A 19,540-nucleotide genomic window follows, 5' to 3' on the forward strand; every position below is an offset into this window, starting at 1 on the left:
TCTTCCTCCTCTCCCAGATGAAATGGAGAAACAAGCCCCAGAGTGTGGGTGATACTAGATCAAGGTCAATTGGGAACCAGATCTGGCTGAGCTAGACTAGCCTTCATCTAGTAGAACAAAATTTAAATTTAGTGTCCTAATGAACATCTAAGTATCATTATCCATCTAAAGCTTTAAAGTTGACTTTTTATTCATAACTTAAAAGTTTGCAGTGGAAAGTTAATATCCTTATAGCCAATAGCCACTTATATTCAAATTTTTGCTTATTCTCTGGCATCTTCATTAATGTGTCTTAAGACTGAATAGTTCCAGATGGTCACTGAGCACTGGGCAAGTAGTCCTCAAATGTTATTCCAGACTCCTTCTACTTGTGACCCTATCAGTGAGAACACCAGGAAATCCCTAGCTAGTAATTCCCACTCTATACCTCAAAAACCACCAAAGTTCCCTTACTGTATGTGGGATTAACTGTAGATCTCTTGGCATCTCATTCATAGCTCTTTGCAGTCTAGTCACAAAAAGCTCTTAATATTCTTTTCCTTTTCCTACTCTTTACACCCTAATTCCATCAAAAGCAGACATTTCCCCATCTTCGAAGTTACCTGATTGTGATATCCCACCTTTTAGTCTGCTATTATTCTACCTTCTGTTTGAAGTCATTGCCTAACTTCTCCCTACCCAAACCTTGTTCCTTGTGTAAGGCTAGGTTCTTGTGCCACTCATGTAGGAACATTTCTCTGAGTATTTCCTAGCTGGAGCTAGGGCTGTGTTTCCTTGCATCTCTATCAGAAACTGCTGCTTGTTTATTTAACTTTTTGTCACCAAGGTTATCACTAGGGTGTCTACACAACAAAGCCACCTTTACTAGAGACCATTTTTTTTCTTTTATGATGATGATAGGACAATAATAAATTCAGAAAGGAGAGAAAGATAACTAGGGAGAAAGACAGATATGATAACTAGGGAGAAAGACAGATATCTGCAGCACTATTTCACGGCTTATGAATGTCCTCTCACAGGTAAAGACCAGGGGCTTGAGTCCCATGGTAAGTAACATGTGCACTCAAACAGGTTTATTAATGCCTGCTTTCCCCATTTTATTTATTTATAATAGAAATCCATCCTCATTCATACCTATCTGTTTTTCCTTGATTGAACAGGTTAATTTAAAAAGGCACAAACTTTAACATTTAATTACCTGGGGTTGACTAACAACTTTGCCACTTGTTTGTGAATAACTCCAACTGGGACAAATTATTTGAATTCTGCATCTCAGCTTCCCTGAAATGGAAAAATAATAACAATAATAATAACCATGACAATACTCTATTTAGATCATGTAAAGATTCCTTGAGTTAATCCATTCAAAAAAATCTAGCCCAGTACCCAGGACACAAACACACACACACACAAAACAAACAAACAAACAAACAAACAAAAAACACCCTTTAGAAGCAATAATAAGAGAGTAAGTCTGGATGGCACCAGCCCTGTGAAGTGAGGATCTGCCTATCGGGCCCTTTCCATATCTCCCTTTGCCATCTCTCTCTCCATGAAATGCTCATCCCTGACTGTGTGAGCCAGGATGAGGTGATGGCAGGCTCACCCCAGAGAGGAGCTTTTGTTTCCAGAATTCAACCCACACTGTCTGGGGCACATTTTTTATATAACTTGTTCTGAGCCTGCTTTAGTTATGAAATTTACATCATTTGGCTCACCCATGTGGGAACCTTCCATTCCCCATCAGTTCTTTGGATTGGTTACTGACATCTCATCCCAATTGTTATTTTATGGATATGAATTCAGATTTAAATATGGATGCAAGGCTGGCTCATCTGTTAGGGTAGATCACCACAGTATGTGAAACCCACAGCCAGGAGCTGATCAGAGGTGCATCTGGTTAAGCACACATAGTACTATGTAGGTATAATAACAGTGACTTAATTTCTTTAAAAATAAAAAGAAGGTGCATTTACTAAAGTTAACATATAATCATTAATCCACCATTGTGTTCTATTCATTATTGTAACAAAGCAATCACTACACACACACACACACACACACACACACACACACACACACACACTATATATATATGATTTATGGAAAAACAAGTACCCATGGAAGTCTTAATGCAACATTAGCAGGAAAAAAATTAATCTCCAAAAGCTGCATTATATTAGTGGAAAATCAGGGTCAAAGTTCTTATTTCAGCACCATGTGGTGGGTGCACATCGTTGACCACAATTTTACAATGCACAAGGATCCAGATTCAAGCCTCCAGTCCCTACCCTCATGGAGGAAGCTTCAAAAGTGGTGAAGCAGTACTGCAGGTGTCTCTCTCTCCCTATGTTCCCACTCCATCTCAATTTCTTTCAGTCTCTACTTTAAATAAATAAAATAGAATGAAATATTTTTTTAAAGTTCTTCTTCCACTGATCAGGAAAGAGGAGTATCACAGGTGTGACTTGCCTCAGATCCCACTGAAAAGTTTTGCCAGGACATGATGGAAGTTGTGCTTTCTGACTCCTTGTTATGCCTTTTAAGATTTTACAAAATAAACCACTGTCAATGATAGCAATAGACTTTCATCTGCAGGGATGTTCTGATTTTAATACCACTCGGTCTAGCAAATCAGCCTTTCTTCAATTTTATTAATTTATTTATTAATGAGAAACATAGGAGGAGAGAGAAAGATCCAGACATCACTCTGGTACATGTGCTGCTGGGGATTGAACTTAGGACCTCTTGCTTGAGAGTCTGCTACTTTTTCCACTGCACCACCTCCTGGACCACACTGTGCCACCTTCCAGACCATGCAAGGCAGCCTTTAAGGATGAACAAAATGAAAATGCATGACTCTCCTCCCTTCTCTTCTTCTTCTTCCTTTTCCGCTTCCTCCACTTTCTTCTCCTTTTCTTCTGCTTCCTCCTCTTTTTTCACCTTCTCTTTCTTTGTCTTTTTCTTCTTATTCACCTCTTACTTCTTTTTAAATTAATATATATATTGATTTCATAGACAATGTGAAAAATATCAGCAGTTTTGTGTTTCAGTTTTAGACACAGTGTCACAAAGGATGAGGTTTAACAACAAAGGTGTGTATATGGGGGTTGGGAGGGGGAGCTGTGGTCCCAGTTCTGTAGAAAAGGAATAACCATTTATTACAAATATCAATTAAATGTACAGCTAGGATTTATCAAACACTATCCAGATGAATGTCTCTATGCTCTCACTAAATGACAGTGTGCTAAACACTGTTATTATCAGTTTATAGTTGAGGAATGTACTGTGGAGTGAAAGGATTTTGCCTAAAGCTACATAACTAACAAGTGACAGAGCTGGGATTCTAGCAGATCACGCTCCACTGAACATGTGCTCAGCATTTGCTATGTTGCCATTGACCTTATGCCAGATCCTGGCACATGCATTATCTTATTAGTTACTCCTACAACTAGAGGAATTAGATAGTATGATTCCCATTTTACAGATGAGGAGATTTATACTTAGGGAAGTACTCAGACCATCCATAGTCACAGAGCTAGTGAATGGTAGAGCCATTATTTGAAAATATGTTTGTTGATCTACAAAACTCTGGTATTCCTTCACAGCAAAGGGTGAAAAGCAGGCTAGAGAATTCAGAGCCAGAGAGAAACACAGGTGTACCTTGAGTTTTCAAGAATAATTTGCTATCTCAGACACACCAGAAAATTTTGTATATTAATATAAAGCATGTGGGGTTTAGTAACTCATAAACAATCTCTTGTCAACCTGACTTAATATCTGGATACCCTTAAATAGTTTATAAGGATATTTACTTATAGTTGTCTCCTTTCTCAAAAGCAGTTTGTCAAGTGTACAGGATAAAGCTTTTTAATCCCTCGAGTACACATGGGAAAACTGAGATTCAGTGAGCCCATCCAAGGTCACACAGATAGAGAAATGATAAGTGAGCCAATGTAGTCAGAAGGCTGGCAAGGCTCAGCAGACAAAAAAGAATACAGAGAACAGATATAAATTCTTAGAGCTTCTTTATGCTGACCCCTTGAGTTCTGTATAGGGAAATTTGGTCCTGCAGCTACTTTACTTCACTTTTATTGTCAACACACAGATTTTTTTTTTTCACACCAGAGCATTGTTCACTTCTGGCTGATAGTGGTGCCAGGGATTAAAACTAGGATCTCTGGCAAAAAGTCCGTTGTGCTACTGTTGATGGTCACAGCTCCCCAACCCAACACATAGATCTTGACCTTGTAAATCCCTGCAAAGTGTCTTTCTTTATGTTACTTGCTTTTCTCTTGCATAAAGAGACAGAGGCATCCCCAGGTATGACCTAATTTGTATAAGCCTTCAGCCAGGTATCATTTATTTTAAGCCAAGGTGGACCAGAAGGATGAAGATGTTAAGGAGTAGTTTCATATCCTTGTCTCAGACATATCCCACCCTTGTCCTTCCTCCAAATATCTAGTGCTTCCAGGGTCTTAATGGTGGTCCTCCCCCCAGACTGAACCAATTGCAGGGACCATGGGTATACTTAACCCAAATCTGTCTCTTTTAATCACTCTCCTCTGGACAGATAAAAGCTTTCCATAGTATTGCTCTTTCAAGCATTCTTCTGTGACTTTGATACCAGCCATTAAATCATGGATGGCAAAACAAATTAAACAAAAAAATAAATAAATAAAAAGATCAGCTCTAACCTTTAGCTTTTAGTTGTTTTAGCCTCCTGAAAGAAGCCAGACTGTTGACCTAAATTCTCTCTTTCATTCCTACATCCTCTCACCTCTGCTTGTGTTCCCCTGGCAGATGTCCCACAGCTAGTGGGTATCCTTAAATTGGAGGTCCTAAAACTACCTTCCTCCTCACCCTCCACATCGGATCTTAGGGCCACAGGGAGTTTGACATGAAAGGGACTTTATGGCATTTTATGTAGCCTCCAGTCTCTCCAGGCAAGGAATCAAGGGAACCCAGAGAGAGTAATGGCTTTCCCAGTGACCCTCAGCACAGCAGAGGCAGAACTGAGACTTAGCTTTGACTGTTAGCTGTGCCCACTGAAGGGAAGCAATCTGAAGGGGAATTGTGGCTTTAGAATCTGTCCATTTGTGAATGTTCTACCCTCAAGCAGGGGTCCTTAGAGCAAAACAGTTAGGCTCTCTAGAACAAGTTACCTTCCTCATAAAAAGAATATTAGTAAAGCTCACTTCACTAAGTGGGGTCTCTGTGCTTAGCAGAGAGACTGTTGCATATAAGGATATTCAGCAAATATTTGTTGCCATTGTCATTATTTATTTGAACTTATTATTTTGTCACAGACATAAATACCCTGGATAGATCTTTCTCTCCCCCATGTAGACATTCCCAATAAGAGAAAAAAATAACTATTTGTTATAAGTCATCATCCTTTACTAAGTGTCCTCTTCTGATCTGAAAGTCAAATGTCATCTAAGATGATTTTGTGTTGAGTTTAACCATCGCAGGAAAATGTCCTAGCTGAAGAGAGATGAAGAAAGGATAGACACATGGCTGAGGTAACTTCCATCTGTGAAAGGAGTCTCGGGTTCCAGTTCCTCCTACCATAGTGCTGTGCATTCTTGCGCAAGTGACCTCACCTCTCTGAGTACCAGTTTTCTCATCTGTAAGCAGCACCTATTATGTAAAATTGCTCTAAGGACTGTAAGAGGATTTTAGGGGATTTTGGCACAAGCAAAATCCCCTAAAATCTCCACACAAAGCAGGTGCTTCAGAAAAGCACACTAAAGCTGAAATAGAGAAAACACCCTCCTCCTGGAGGATAATATTCTGAGTATAGTAACTATACCATCAGTTATTGTACCTTCTTAATATAACTTGCTCTAATTGCAACAGAAATTATGTAAAATGAGGAAATATATTGACCAGAGAAAGATTTGGAATTAGATACAAGACAGTAGAACGTGTGATTGATTTTAGGTTTGTTTGTTTTTTATTATTATTTACTTTTTTTTACTTGTTGCTGCCAGAGTTATCACTGGGGATTAGAGACTCTACCACTTCAGGTGAGCATTTATTTTATTCCTTTTTATAAAGGGTTATACAGAGAGGAGAAATACCTGTAGCATTATTGCACCACTAGTGAAGCTCCCCTGTACAGGTGGGTACCAGGGACTTGAACCTGGGTTCTTATACATGCTAATGTGTGCACTCTATCAGATGTACCATCACTCAGTCTCTTTAGGTGTATTTTGATGTGAAACCTTAGAATGATGGCTTACTGATGGTGTTATAGTTTGCTTGGGTCACTGTAATAAAGTGTCAGAGACTGAGGACCAGGGAAGTGACTCAGTGGTGGAATACATTCCCTACTTGCCATGTTTTATAGCCAGCACTACATAAAACAGTGCTATTGTACACACATACTCTCTTTATCTTTCTCTCTCGTCTCATGACCTCTCACCTAAGCAATAATAAGAACAAAAAAATTAAAAGTTGATATTTTAAAGGTCATGAAAAAAAAGGCACCACATGGAATGACTTCAACAAAAGAAATTCATTTTCTCACAGTCTTTGAGGTTTTTCCTGAGCATACTCCACTGAGCTTGCAGATGAACATTTCTTACCTCTATATTCTCATGGTCCATCCTATGTATGTACTTATGTGCTTTTTTCCTCAAAGGACTCCAGACATACTGAGCTAGGCCCCACTCTCATTACTGATTTTAATCTGGTTACTCTGCAAAGGTCCTGTGCTCTCTAAAATAGTCACATTCTGAGCTAGTGAGAGTTAGGACTAGGACTTTAATATACAGGGTGGGAGTGGAGAGATACAATTCCTAAGACTTGGAAAGACAGGTGGGATACAGCCAGAGTGAGACCGTACTATTGAAGAAAGGGACCACTGCACTATCAGTCCTGAACATTGGAACAAACCTGGATCAGAAACTAATAGAGGAAGATCCTGGTGACGGCGTTGCCAGAGGACAAACTCCAGAGAGACAACCAGGTCCAAGCAAATCTTGAGTTTCAAAGAAGTGAAGTCAGCCAAGTAGAACAGATTAAGTACCACTAACAAAAGACCATTGATCTTTAGTCAAACTTTAGACCTAGGTAGACAAATTGTATGGAAATTAGCCTCTCCGTTCACAATTCATTCAGCTTCTTTGTGTTGGTGCTTTAGGACTGACAGAAATATTTCTCTAAGGGTTGATAGCTCTAAGTGACCCACAATAAAGTGTTTGACATTATGTTTATTTTTTTCCCCCAACCAGAATGATGCTCATCTCTGGCCTGTGATGGTGCTAGGGATTGAACCTGGGACCTTAGAGTCCCAGAAATGAATGTCTTTTGCATAACCACTCTGCTATCTCCCTAGCCTGGCATTTGACTTTTGTTATTGTTAATTGCTACTAGGGTTATCTCTGTGACTCAGTGCCTTAGTTGAATTCACAGCTACTGATGGCCTTTTTTTCCATCTTTTTCCTTTTCCTTTCTAGTCTTTTTTTTTTTTCTTTTTCATAGGGAAAAATAAAATTGAGAGGAGAGAGGGAGAGAGAGACTTGCAACATACTTCATTGCTTAAACTCAAGTTCTCACACATGGTAATGTGTGTACTCTTTCAGGTGAATCACCATCCAGCCCCTGGCTTTTGGCTTTTAGTGGAATAGCATCACTAGGATGGGGCTGGAAATTGTATAGTCATAGGTTTCTTAATTTTGTCTGAAAAAAAATGTGTATGAGTTATACTTCTAGTTTTGTCTAAAGTTTCAATGAGAAAATTAATGTAGGATGCAAACCACTCAATAATTTTCATATAAAAGGTAGCACATTAAATAACACAATGATTTGTTTGTTTGTTTGTTTGTTTCAAAGAAAAAGTAGTAGATGCACAGAGTTGGAGACTGTATGTTAGATCCTGGTTAATTAGAAATCAGCCAGACACATACTTGAGTGATAAGGACATTAGATTAGTACAAATATGACATGCTTTTTGACAAAGAGCAGTGTGATGAGTGTATGGAAAGAGATTTATGGAATCTAGAGTGGAATGGAATGGTCCCACAAATCTACAAAGACAGAAAGCTTGTGAAGCATTTCCTAAAGTGTTGACCAAGACTGTATGTAATGGGAGAATTCTCTGGCTGATGGAATCACTCTTTAAGCATTGCTATAAAGACACTACCCTGTGACAGCTCTGTGGTACTATGCCATCCCACCCTAGATTCCATGTAACTATGATCTTCATCTCTGGGGTGAAGTTTAAAGGGTAAAAGAAAAGGAGGCAATGATTTAAATAGGTGTCAGTGTTCTGAGGTGGAGAGTGTATGAAGCCCTTTCACAAGAAACTAAGCTGTGCTAACTAGTTAGAAAAACCAACTGATGGGGCAGAACAGTGAAACCCCATATTGAGTGAAAATTATTGTGCATGAGCATCCCCAGTTCATGTGCCCAGTCCTTTCCTGCAGAGGGTGAGGGAAACTTCAGAAACAGTGGAGCAGGCTGCAGATGTCTTTCTTTCTCTTAATCTGTCACTCTGTCACTGAATTTGTGTTTGTTGAAATCATAGGTGTTTTGGTTTGTTTGTTAGTTTGTTTTTGTTTTTTTCATCCTTCAATGGATTTGTCATGCAGACATTGAGCCCTCGCAATAACCTTTGTGAAAAGAGAAGGCTAAATGACCAAGGTTTGAGTGATAGATGATAACCATGAGACACAGAAGAAGCTCCCTTCCCAGTTCTAGATTTTATCCTTTTCCTTAAGTCCTACACTTGTGGATCACATACCCTGTTGATCTATGAATAAATTCTTGCACTTTCTCAGTCTAGATCTTCATGCTGATAACACTGAGGTAGTCTTATGCTAAATCCATGTAGACTGTTTGCAGGGATGCTTACAATTGTCCATTTTGCCACACAGTATATGTTCCCTAAGGTTAAATGCTGGTGCCAGGTAGATGGTATTAAATTTATTCTCAATGTTTCCTTTACCCTGTAGGAAGATGAGAAGGAAATGATGATTAAATGAAGACATCTTCTAACTTTCAAGAGACTATTTTTTAATATTTATTTATTCCCTTTTGTTTTGCCCTTGTTGTTTATTGTAGTTATCATTATTGTTGGATAGGACAAAGAGAAATGGAGAGAGGAGGGGAAGACAAAGAGGAGAGAAAGATAGATACCTGCAGACCTGCTTCACCGCTTGCGAAGTGACTCCTCTGCAGGTGGGGAGCCAGAGGCTCAAACCGAGATCCTTATGCTAGTCTTTGAGCTTTATGCCACCTTCACTTTACCAGCTGTGCTACTGCCTGGCTCCCCAAGAGACTACTCTAACAGTGAAAAAAAGAGGTCTTAAATATTAACAGATCACTGAATTAAACACCTACTTTTACTGAGGAGAGAAAGTGGCTCTGTAGCATAAAGGATGATGTCATTTTCCCCAAGCAAGGTCATTTACAAAGCTGAGTCCAGATCTCCAGTTCTAGAGATCATTGGTTGTGTGCTGGTCAGACAGAGGAGCCTCCCTTCCAGTCCTCTAAAATGTGACTACTGTTAATTAAATTATTTTCATACAGAAATAAATCCCAATTTTCCCAGACAACATACCTAGACCATCTGCATGTTACCTGTTGGGCTCAGTCAGAAATTAGTAAACTCCTGGGCCCCTTGGAATATACCTAAAATAGACTTCCTAACACTTTCCAACATGAAGATCCCAAATCTCATCTCACTTTTACCTTTAGGTTCTGATTATTAAACAATTTATTCTGTTTTATATCCGAAGGCTTTTCAGCCACCAATTTGCAGATGCTACCATGATGCCAACCTGACTTCCTTGGGTAGAAGACCTGAACAAATCCCACCTCCACAGAGCCCTACTTCACTAGGGAAAGATAGAAACAGGCTGGGGGTATGGATTGACCTGTCAATGCCCATGTCCAGTAGAGAAGCAATTACAGAAGCCAGACCACCCACCTTCTGCACCTCATAAAGATCTTTGTTCTATACTCCCAGAAGGATAAGGAATAGGGAAACTTCTAATTGAGAGGTGAAGATAGGGAATTCTGGTGTTAGTAATTGTATAGAGTTGTACCCCTCTTATACCACAATCTTGTCAATAATTAGTAAATCACTAATAAGATAAAATAAGGGGGAAAAGTAAGGAGGGAAGGAAGGAAAGGAGAAAGAAGGAAAGAAAGAAAGAAGAAAGAAAGAAAGAAAGAAAGAAGGAAAGAAAAAAAGAAGGAAAGGAAGGAAGGAAGGAAGGAAGGAAGGAAGGAAGAAAGAAAGAAAGAAAGAAAGAAAGAAAGAAAGAAAGAAAGAAAGAAATCAGGAGTTAGATGGTAGTGCAGCGGGTTAAGCGCAGGTGGCGCAAAGCCCAAGGACCAGTGTAAGGATTCCAGTTCGAGCCTCCAGCTCTCCACCTGCAAGTAGTCACTTCACAAGCGGTGAAGCAGGTCTGCAGGTATCTATCTTTCTCTCCCCCTCTCTGTCTTCCCCTCCTCTCTCGATTTCTCTCTGTCTTATCCAACAACGACATCAATAATAACAACAATAATAACTACAACAATAAAGCAACAAGGGCAATAATAAGGAATAAATAAATATTATAGAAAGAAAGAAAGGAAGAAAGGAAGGAAGGAAGGAGGGAAGGAAGGAAGGAAGGAAGGAAGGAAGGAAGGAAGGAAGGAAAGAAAGGAAAGGAAAGGAAAGGAAAGGAAAGGAAAGGAAAGGAAAGGAAAGGAAAGGAAAGGAAAGGAAAGGAAAAGAAAAGGAAAGAGGAAATCCCAGTCATCACCATCCACAACCCCCACTGCATCCTGACTGAAGTATGGTAATTTCCTTTCCTTTTGCCACTAACACTCCAGGTAAATATTTCCCTCTGAACTTCTGAAGCTAGTGCTTCAAGGTTCTCATTTCCCTTAATGTGTTTCCTCTGGATTCCACTGAAAACCCTCTCTTTGCCCGGATTCCTTTCTGCCTCCTGGGGCAAAGCCACCTTACTTAGTCCTAGTTTCTGTGTGGCAAAATCTGACTTGTTTCTCTGCTCATCTGCAATCAGAGGTGGCATGAACCCAGGTTCCAGGCTCCAGGAAGGTTCTGAACTGAGGACACCCCACAAATATGTAAACATCTTATATTGCTAACCAAGCTAACAGCTTTAAAAGGACAACAAAAAAATTACGGATGAAGGATCGATCCCCTGGCAAAATAAAAGTCTGCAGGGAAAAGGGAGGGAGAGGGCAGAGGTGAAAGAGAGAGACAGGAGAAAGAGAGACAATATACCCAATTCCATATATTAATTTTCTCATTAAAAATATTTTTCTTCTGTTGGGCATAAGTGGACTAACCAGAAGTGAAGGTGAGCTTAGAGGTGAAATGGGGACTGGGGTCACCAGAGTGAGAACTCTGAAACTTTTGCTCTTACTCTATTCCATAATGAGCAGCAACAGATAAAGAATCTCTTTCCAAACTTGGAGTCATAGCTTTAGCTTTGAGGAGGTCTTGATTTCCTGAACCAAGGGCACTTAGCATTTGTAAGTGCAGTTTCTTAGTGAATTTAGGGACAGCTTATGTTTTTCTGAGTCTCATCCTACCTATTCTTGCTTTTATCAAGTAGAATGTCTTCAGGGGACTTTCTCTATTGGTCTTTTGTATTTTGTTTTTAGTTAGTTCTCACTTTCTATCCTTTATATTACTCTAAGACCCTCTAATTTCTTAAGCATATACCCCATGAATAGTCATTGAGTTTCAAGTGTGGTATATTTATTATGGTTTTTAAGTGCTTAGAAATACAAATGAGGGAATTAAGAGTTACAGAGGTGACTTGCTCGAGGATCATTCACCTGATAAGCCACTCATCTTAAAAAAAACAAAAGTGTGGGTCTAGGAGATTCTAGTCCATGTATCACATGGAAGTATGTGATTTTTGTTGTTTGTTTATTTGTTTTGTAGGGGACAGAGGTAGAGGTAGAGATGGCTGTGTTTGGTCTTCTGTGGATGGTGAAGCAGTATTGTGGTATCTCTCTGTCCTCTCTTTCTGTAAAGAAAAATATTGGTGAATCTCAGTCTGAGTGTGATGGTCTGAGCATGTACCACAAAAGATAGAGCAGAAAAAACAAAAGATAAACAAAGGTAAAGAGGTAAAGGCTACATTTTAAGTCAGGTGTATAATAATTGTCTCATCAGAATTCAAAGCAGATGACTCAGAACTTAATTCAAAGATTTTGTTCTTAATATCCTACCAAGGACATACTCTGCCATTAGATTCTCTCTGTAATTTAGCCAAATGATCACAAGAAGACACAAGTTAGTGCTTTTGATTCTTTTGGCCCTCAAAGTCTCTATTTTTTCTCTCTCACCCATTAGATGCCCATTAGATACTGAATGCCTGTGGTAGGAATGGCATGGTGCAAGGTACTGGGTTAAATTACCAGGCAAAGCTATCACCCTTATGAATCACCTCACATTGGGGAGGACTCCTAAATCAGAGGGTAAATACCAACTTTCATAAAAGTAAAATGAATTCAGAGGGCAGAAAAGGTATTCTTTATGCAATAAGAATTTGAACTATCAAGGAGAATTTCTGGGAAGATGCGGTTTCTGATCTAGTCACTGGGCAACCTGAAATTATAGAAAAACAGACTTGACCAGTCATGAGCAGAGGAGTCTTATTCAATTCCCTCCTTTCTTGTATGTGTTGTCAAGACTTAAAACACAGTTGAATGATATCAAGCTCTCTTGGACTGAAATAATAGGTTGACTTTGAGAGTAGACTCTATACCGGAAAGACTGCTGGACATGGAGTGAGAGGAAAGAGATATAGGTGAACTTGTGTGCCTAGCCAAAGCTGATGTCCATGTCAGTATCAGCAGCTAATTTATACAAATCCTAAGACTCTAGTGCCCCAAAATGGAGGGAAAACAGTATTCATTTTATTGGAAGGTCTCCATGCTCATTTGATGATCAGTGATGTCAGATGCACAAAGTTATGGTGACCGCAACAATTCTCCAGCTGAAAATAGTGACTGTCCTTCTAAATGAGCATCTTTTATTCATACTCCTGTCACTCTTTTTTCTCCTCCCAACTAGACCCATGCATTATCTGATACTGAAAATACATACTTAATTAGAAAATCCTCTTCCCCATCCAACAGCTTTATCTGTGCCAAGAACACTCGGTATATTCCAGAAAGGCTTTGGAATAGGGCTGTTGAGTATTAAGATAATTAGAGCCAGAGAAAATCAGTTCAATCACATATTGGGTTCCCAAATTAAGTCTAGAGATATCTGGAATGAAATTTTTCCAAATAGCTAACTAAAAGTTGTGCTTCCTTCTCCCCCAGACCAATGGTACAACCTAGATTATTGTCTGTACTAATGCAGAAGAAGCCTGTAGAATTAGTGCAAAGGACTATGGATTCCAAAGTTTGAGGGATTTAGGACCCATTTACCAGCTACTTGACCTTAACCCATCTCTTCAAAGCTTTTCATTTCTATTTCTCATCTATTAAATAAGATACTCAGTATCACCATTTGGGGGATATTGGATGAATTAAATTAATTAATATATGCATAGGCTACTTAGTGCAATGCTTAACCGGCTACAGGGACTTAGTAAATTTTATTTATTATCATTAAATATTATGTAGGAGTCCTCAGAAACTTCATTTTAAAAATGGGGATGCTCATTAAAAAAAAATAGCATGAGAGCTCAGCTTAGAAAGTGGTGCAGTGGTAGAATTTGATTTAAAAACATGAAATCCTGGTTTTTTTCTTTTTTTTCTCTCTCTCTCTCTCTTTTTATTCATAAAAAGGAAACATTGACAAAACCATAGGATAAGAGGGGTACAACTTTGGACAATTCCCACCACCAGACCTCCATATACCAACCCCTCCCCTGATAGCTTTCCTATTCTTTAATCCTCTGGGTCTATGGACCCAAGGTCATTATTGGACGCAGAAGGTGGAAGGTCTGGCTTCTGTAATTGCTTCCCCTCTGACCATGGACATTGACAGGCTGATCCATACTTCCATCCTGTCTTTCTCTTTCCCTAATGGGCAAGGGCTCTGGGGAAGCGGAGCTCCAAGGCACATTGGTGGGGTTGTCTGTCCCGGGAAGTCTAACCGCGTACTGCTAACATCTCGAACTTGGTGGCTGAAAAGAGAGTTAACACACAAAGCCAAACAAATCGTTGGACAATCATGGACCTAAAGGCTGGAATAGTGCAGATAAAGTGTTAAGGGTTCCTCCATTTTGTAGATAGCTAGTAGGCATATTTTAGTTATATTTCAAAGGCCCTGTAGCTATACTAGTGTTTTTGTTGTTGTTTTTTGTTTGTTTGTTTGTTTTGCCTGAGCCTGAAATCTGATATGCAGGCGGATACCAGTTATTGTCTGGGGAGATGATGTCATAGCTGGGAAAAGGACTAGAAAGCTGGATCAAGGAAGAGAGTAGCTCCCTAATATGGGAAAGGGTATACATATTGTTGACTGTAAACCCCATCAATTTGATGTGATCTGGGGCCAATAATTAGCTTAGGAGCCTGTGTAACCTCTGCATTGCTGTAGATCTGAGCTCACATTCTGTGGTCATGAGTAGGAACATTCCATGCTGTCCCAGTATGGACCCATCTTCCTCATGTGCAACATAGAGTATGTTGTCCATCCTCCCTTCAGAGGATGGAACATTCTCTACCATTGTTGATCTAAGTTGAGGGCAAGGTCCTATGGGGGCCCACAGAGGGGTCTATTTTGTTGTTCCTGATAGAAATGACCGGTAACAATGGAGAACAAGGTTTATTCGAGTTCTAGGCCCATCAAGTCTGTTTGGGAATCTCAGATTAGGGCCCCAGCTGGTGGAATGGCCTGATAGTGACTAAAGAGGCATCATTAAAGTATGCCATCTCTTGTCCTTATTCAGCTTTTGCAGTCATTGCTTTGATAAGGTTAGCTTTGGAATGAGTGAGAGAACTGTAATAGGAAGTAGGTGAGGATGCTATTTCATTATGAACTTGATACTGACTCACTGAAGACTGTTGTGTATTTTTGCTTAAAATTCAAATTTTGATCTCTACAAATCTTAGTCTCTGTCTCTCTCTCTCTCTCTCCCCTCCCCCTACCTCCTCCAATCTACCTATCACTTTTGAAACACATTTACTCTTTTATAAATGACATGAACTTAGGAGATAAGAAAATAATATTGAAGTTCAGGAAATTTGTCAGGGATTCTAGATAGCCTTACAAGTGCATCTCATTTTCTGGGTCTCAACTTCCTCACCTCATGAAGGAGTTGGAAATGGTGATCTGGGTGGTGGGGAGACAGCTCAGATATTAAACAGACATTACAGCTCAGATATTACTTCCTTTTTTTGGAAGTAGATGTAAGGATAGCTGGAACTCTTTCTAGATCTATAGTCCCCTATGGCCCTTAATTTTCCCAAAATCTATTCACCACTGATCACTTGAGGACTGTTTCTGACTGAAGCATACTCAAAGTCTTAGTGTCTTTAGTGAGGACCATACTTTTTAAATAAGCATCTTCTGGTTTTTTAAAATTTTTATTTGTAAAAAGGAAACATTGACAAAACCATAGGATAAGAGGGGTACAACTCCACACAATTCCCACCACCAGAACTCCCTATCCCATCCCCTCCACTCCCCTGGTAGCTTTCCTATTCTTTAACCCTCTAGGAGTATGGACCAAAGGTCATTGTGGGATGCAGAAGGTGGAAGGTCTGGCTTCTGTAATTGCTTCCCCACTGAACATGGGCATTGACAGGTTGATCCATGCTCCCAGCCTGTCTCTCTTTCCCTAGTGGGGTGGGGTTCTGGGGAATTGGAGCTTCAGGACACATTGCTGGATTTGTTTGTCCAGGGAAATCTGGTTGGCATCATGGTAGGGTCTGGAATCTGGTGGCTGAAAAGAGAGCTAATATATAAAGCCAAACAAGTTGTTGACTAATCATGAACCCAAAGGCTGGAAGAGTGCAGATGAAGAGTTGGGGCGGGGGGGTCTCTGTTTTGTAGATAGCTAGTAGTCCTATTTTAGTTATATTCCAAAGGACCTGTGACTATACTAGTTTTTTTTATTTTTTTATTTTTTTTTATTTATTATTTTTTTCCCTGAGCCTGAAATCTGATATGCAGGTAGATCTAAGTTATTGTCTGGGAAGATGATATCATGGCTGGAAAAAGGGCCAGAAAGCTGGATCAGGGAAAAGAGTAGCTCCCATATATAGGAAAGGTATATAAATATTGTTGACTGTAAAGCCCCTTGATTTGATCTCACCTGGGACCCATATTCAGCTTAAGAGCCTATGTGACCTCTGCATCCCTGAAGATCTGATTTCACATTCTGTGGTCATGAGTAGGAACATCCAAGCTGCTCTGACTTCAGGACCCATCTTCCTTGGGTGGAGCATAGAGTATGTAGTCCATTCTCCCTTCAAAGGATGAAACATTATCTACTGTTATTGATCCAAGTTGAGGGAAAGGTCCTATGGGGCCACACAAAGGGGTCTATTGTTTTGTTCCTAATAGAGATGACTCGTAATATTGGGGAGAAGGATTTATTAGAGGTCTAGGCCCATCATGTCTGTTTGGGAATCTCAGGACTCCCAGACTAGGGTCCCAGTTGATGGAGTGGCCTGACAGTGACTAAAGAGCCATCGTTAAAGTATGCCAGTCTCTTGCCCTTCTATTTTAGCATCATCTCCTCTATTCCTCCTCTTACCTCCTCATTGCCCTACACTCAAATTTCCCTCTTAATAAGAAGCCCTCTTTTATATCCAGTAGTTTTACAAAACCCAGATTTTACTTATTACTATTTCTTTTATCTCAGGAATCTAGTCTTCAATAAGGAACCTCTATGGTATATTCCACGTTCAAAACCAGTGAAAATGAAAATGTTTGAGCTAAAGTTGTAGCAAGCCCCCCCCCCACCCACCCACCCCAATTCACTTACCTGTCCTTCCAGTTCTTTAAGTTCTTGATTTGCCCTTAGGGTGATCTCAGAGGCATCATTGGGAACTAATGTTTGAGACATCCTCACATAAAAATGTCGTTAGAAAGAAATAACCTACCAATCCCCTTTTCCTCCATCCTTTATTCATTCATCTTTCTCTTTTGGGGTACATAGGGCTGTATGACAAATGTTCTTATACCTCTCGTGACCGAGGATGGGTTGTGGGCATTCACACCATCAGTGACCAAGGCAACAGAGACCCACGCTACTTTTTCTCCTTGAAGACAGACCGGGCCCGACAAGTGACCACCATCAATGCCCACCGTAGCTACCTCCCAGGCCAGTGGGTTTACCTGGCTGCCACCTATGATGGGAAGCTGATGAAGCTCTATGTCAATGGTGCCCAGGTGGCGACCTCTGGGGAACAGGTGGGTGGCATCTTCAGCCCACTGACCCAGAAGTGTAAAGTTCTTATGTTGGGGGGCAGTGCGTTGAACCACAACTTCCGGGGCTACATTGAGCGCTTCAGTTTATGGAAGGTGGCCAGGACTCAGAGGGAAGTGTTGTTGGACATGGAGACCCATAGCCTCCACTCTCCTCTACCTCAGCTCCTCCTCCAGGAGAACTGGGACAATGTGAAGAGCACCTGGTCCCCCATGAAGGATGGCAACAGTCCCCAAGTGGAATACAGCAGTGGTGCCCACAACTTCCTGTTGGACAACAATTTGGAGCCCCCTCTGTGTGGACAGACTTTGTGTGACAACACAGAGGTCATTGCTAGCTACAACCAGCTCCCTCGGTTTCGTCGCCCCAAGGTAGTGCGCTACCGAGTGGTCAACCTGTACGATGACAATAGGGAGAACCCCACAGTGAGCCTCCAGCAGATTGACTTCCAGCACCAGCAGCTGGCTGAGGCCTTTAAACATTACAACATATCTTGGGAGCTGGAGGTACTGGAGGTGAGCAACTCCTCCTTGCGCCACCGCCTTATCCTGGCTAACTGTGACATTAGCAAGATTGGGGATGAGAACTGTGATCCTGAGTGCAATCACATGCTGACTGGCCATGATGGAGGGGATTGCCGCCACCTGCGCCACCCAGCCTTCATGAAGAAGCAGCAGAATGGAGTGTGTGACATGGACTGCAATTATGAGCGGTACAACTTCGATGGTGGAGAGTGCTGTGACCCCGACATCACTGATGTCACCAAGACTTGCTTTGATCCTGACTCTCCACACAGGTAAGACCCCAGTGGGCAGATAATGCCTGGCTGAGAGCTGAACTTTCTTTCTAATTTTTTAGGCAAGACTTTTAGGTCCCGTTAGGGGTAATAGGAATGTTTCAGTCTATACATTTTGCGCTTTTTTTTAAATTTTTTTTATTGGGAAATTAATGTTTTACATTCAACAGTACTGCTTTGTTTTTTATGACTAAGATCAATCTATTATTCAACTCATAATAGGAAGAATATGCAAGACTGGTTTGTTAAGAAACTATTGCTTGAGTACCTATTTACTAAGTAAAATTCTGAAACTTGTCTTCAAAGATTCTGTCTAAATTGGGTGACATAAGCTAGACACAAGTAAGCTGTCATGTCCTGTTGTAGAGTGGATTAGAGGTGTGTTGTCTAGTATGGTGGTGCCTAACTAGTATTTAAGATTGAATATAATTTAAAGTCTCATTCCTGAGTTATATTGGTCACATTTTACACATTAATAATCACAAGGACTAGTGACTACCACTGGACAGAGCAATTGGAACACTTCCATTATTTCAGAAATTTCTATTGGTTGTTGTTGGTAAAACTGGGACCATCTAAAGATCACAAAATATGCTTCATATTTCAACTCTACTACTTGTTCCCTTTATGAACTCTTAGAAGCTTTTTCCTTATCTGTTAGGTGGAAATTAAAGTAGTACCTGCATTGTGGAGTTATTCTGAGGGATAACTGAGAAAGACCCTAGAAAACAGTCTCATTTATAGTAGGTAATATGTAATTTACTCTCAGTAAGTGTATTTGCCACTACTTAGACAGTGAACAAGTTGACTTTTGCTCAGATTCTCTTGTAAACAGATGATGTAAATGAATGATATCAATAAATACAGCTACAGTGCTGTAAGCATGTTCTATTAATATTTCTTGATTATATTTTCTTTTCCTAAATTACATTATTGTAAGAATATAGTGCATAGTGAATATAACATTTATTAATTAACTTTTTATGTTATGGGTAAGACTTCTAGTTAATAGCAAGCTATTTAAGCTTTGAAGGGTTCAGTACTTTCACCTAGATTTTCTGAAGTGTGGTGATTTGGCACTTCTAATTCTTGTGTTGTTTAAGGGTCAAGTGTCTAATGAGTGGTAGTGTGCTATGTTTAGGGAACACTGTTAGGAAGATTCAGATATTCAACATGACTGTCTCAGAGAAGTCTAAGATATAATTTTGATACTAGGATTGATTTAGACTTCCTAAAATGTGCAAAGACCTGGATTCAAGCCTCAGGTCACCACCTGCACGGAGAGAAAGCTTCACAAGCAGTGAAACAGTATTTCAGGTGTCTATCTCCATCTTTCTCTCCCTTCCCCTCTCTTTTCTTCTCTATCTCT

At 40.1% G+C, this 19,540-nt stretch overlaps 1 protein-coding gene across 1 annotated transcript in view; it reads left to right on the forward strand.

Moving 5' to 3' along the window:
• The window catches only part of PAPPA (pappalysin 1), a 304,579-nt gene that overhangs the window by 21,219 nt on the left and 263,820 nt on the right, over positions 1-19,540 (forward strand). The window contains exon 2 of the mRNA XM_007521940.3: positions 17,106-18,171. Coding sequence (XP_007522002.2) covers positions 17,106-18,171 — 1,066 coding nt within the window. The remainder of the gene's footprint in view (positions 1-17,105; positions 18,172-19,540) is intronic.

Source organism: Erinaceus europaeus, chromosome 10 (genome assembly GCF_950295315.1).
Source record: "Erinaceus europaeus chromosome 10, mEriEur2.1, whole genome shotgun sequence".
Lineage (NCBI taxonomy): Eukaryota > Metazoa > Chordata > Mammalia > Eulipotyphla > Erinaceidae > Erinaceus > Erinaceus europaeus.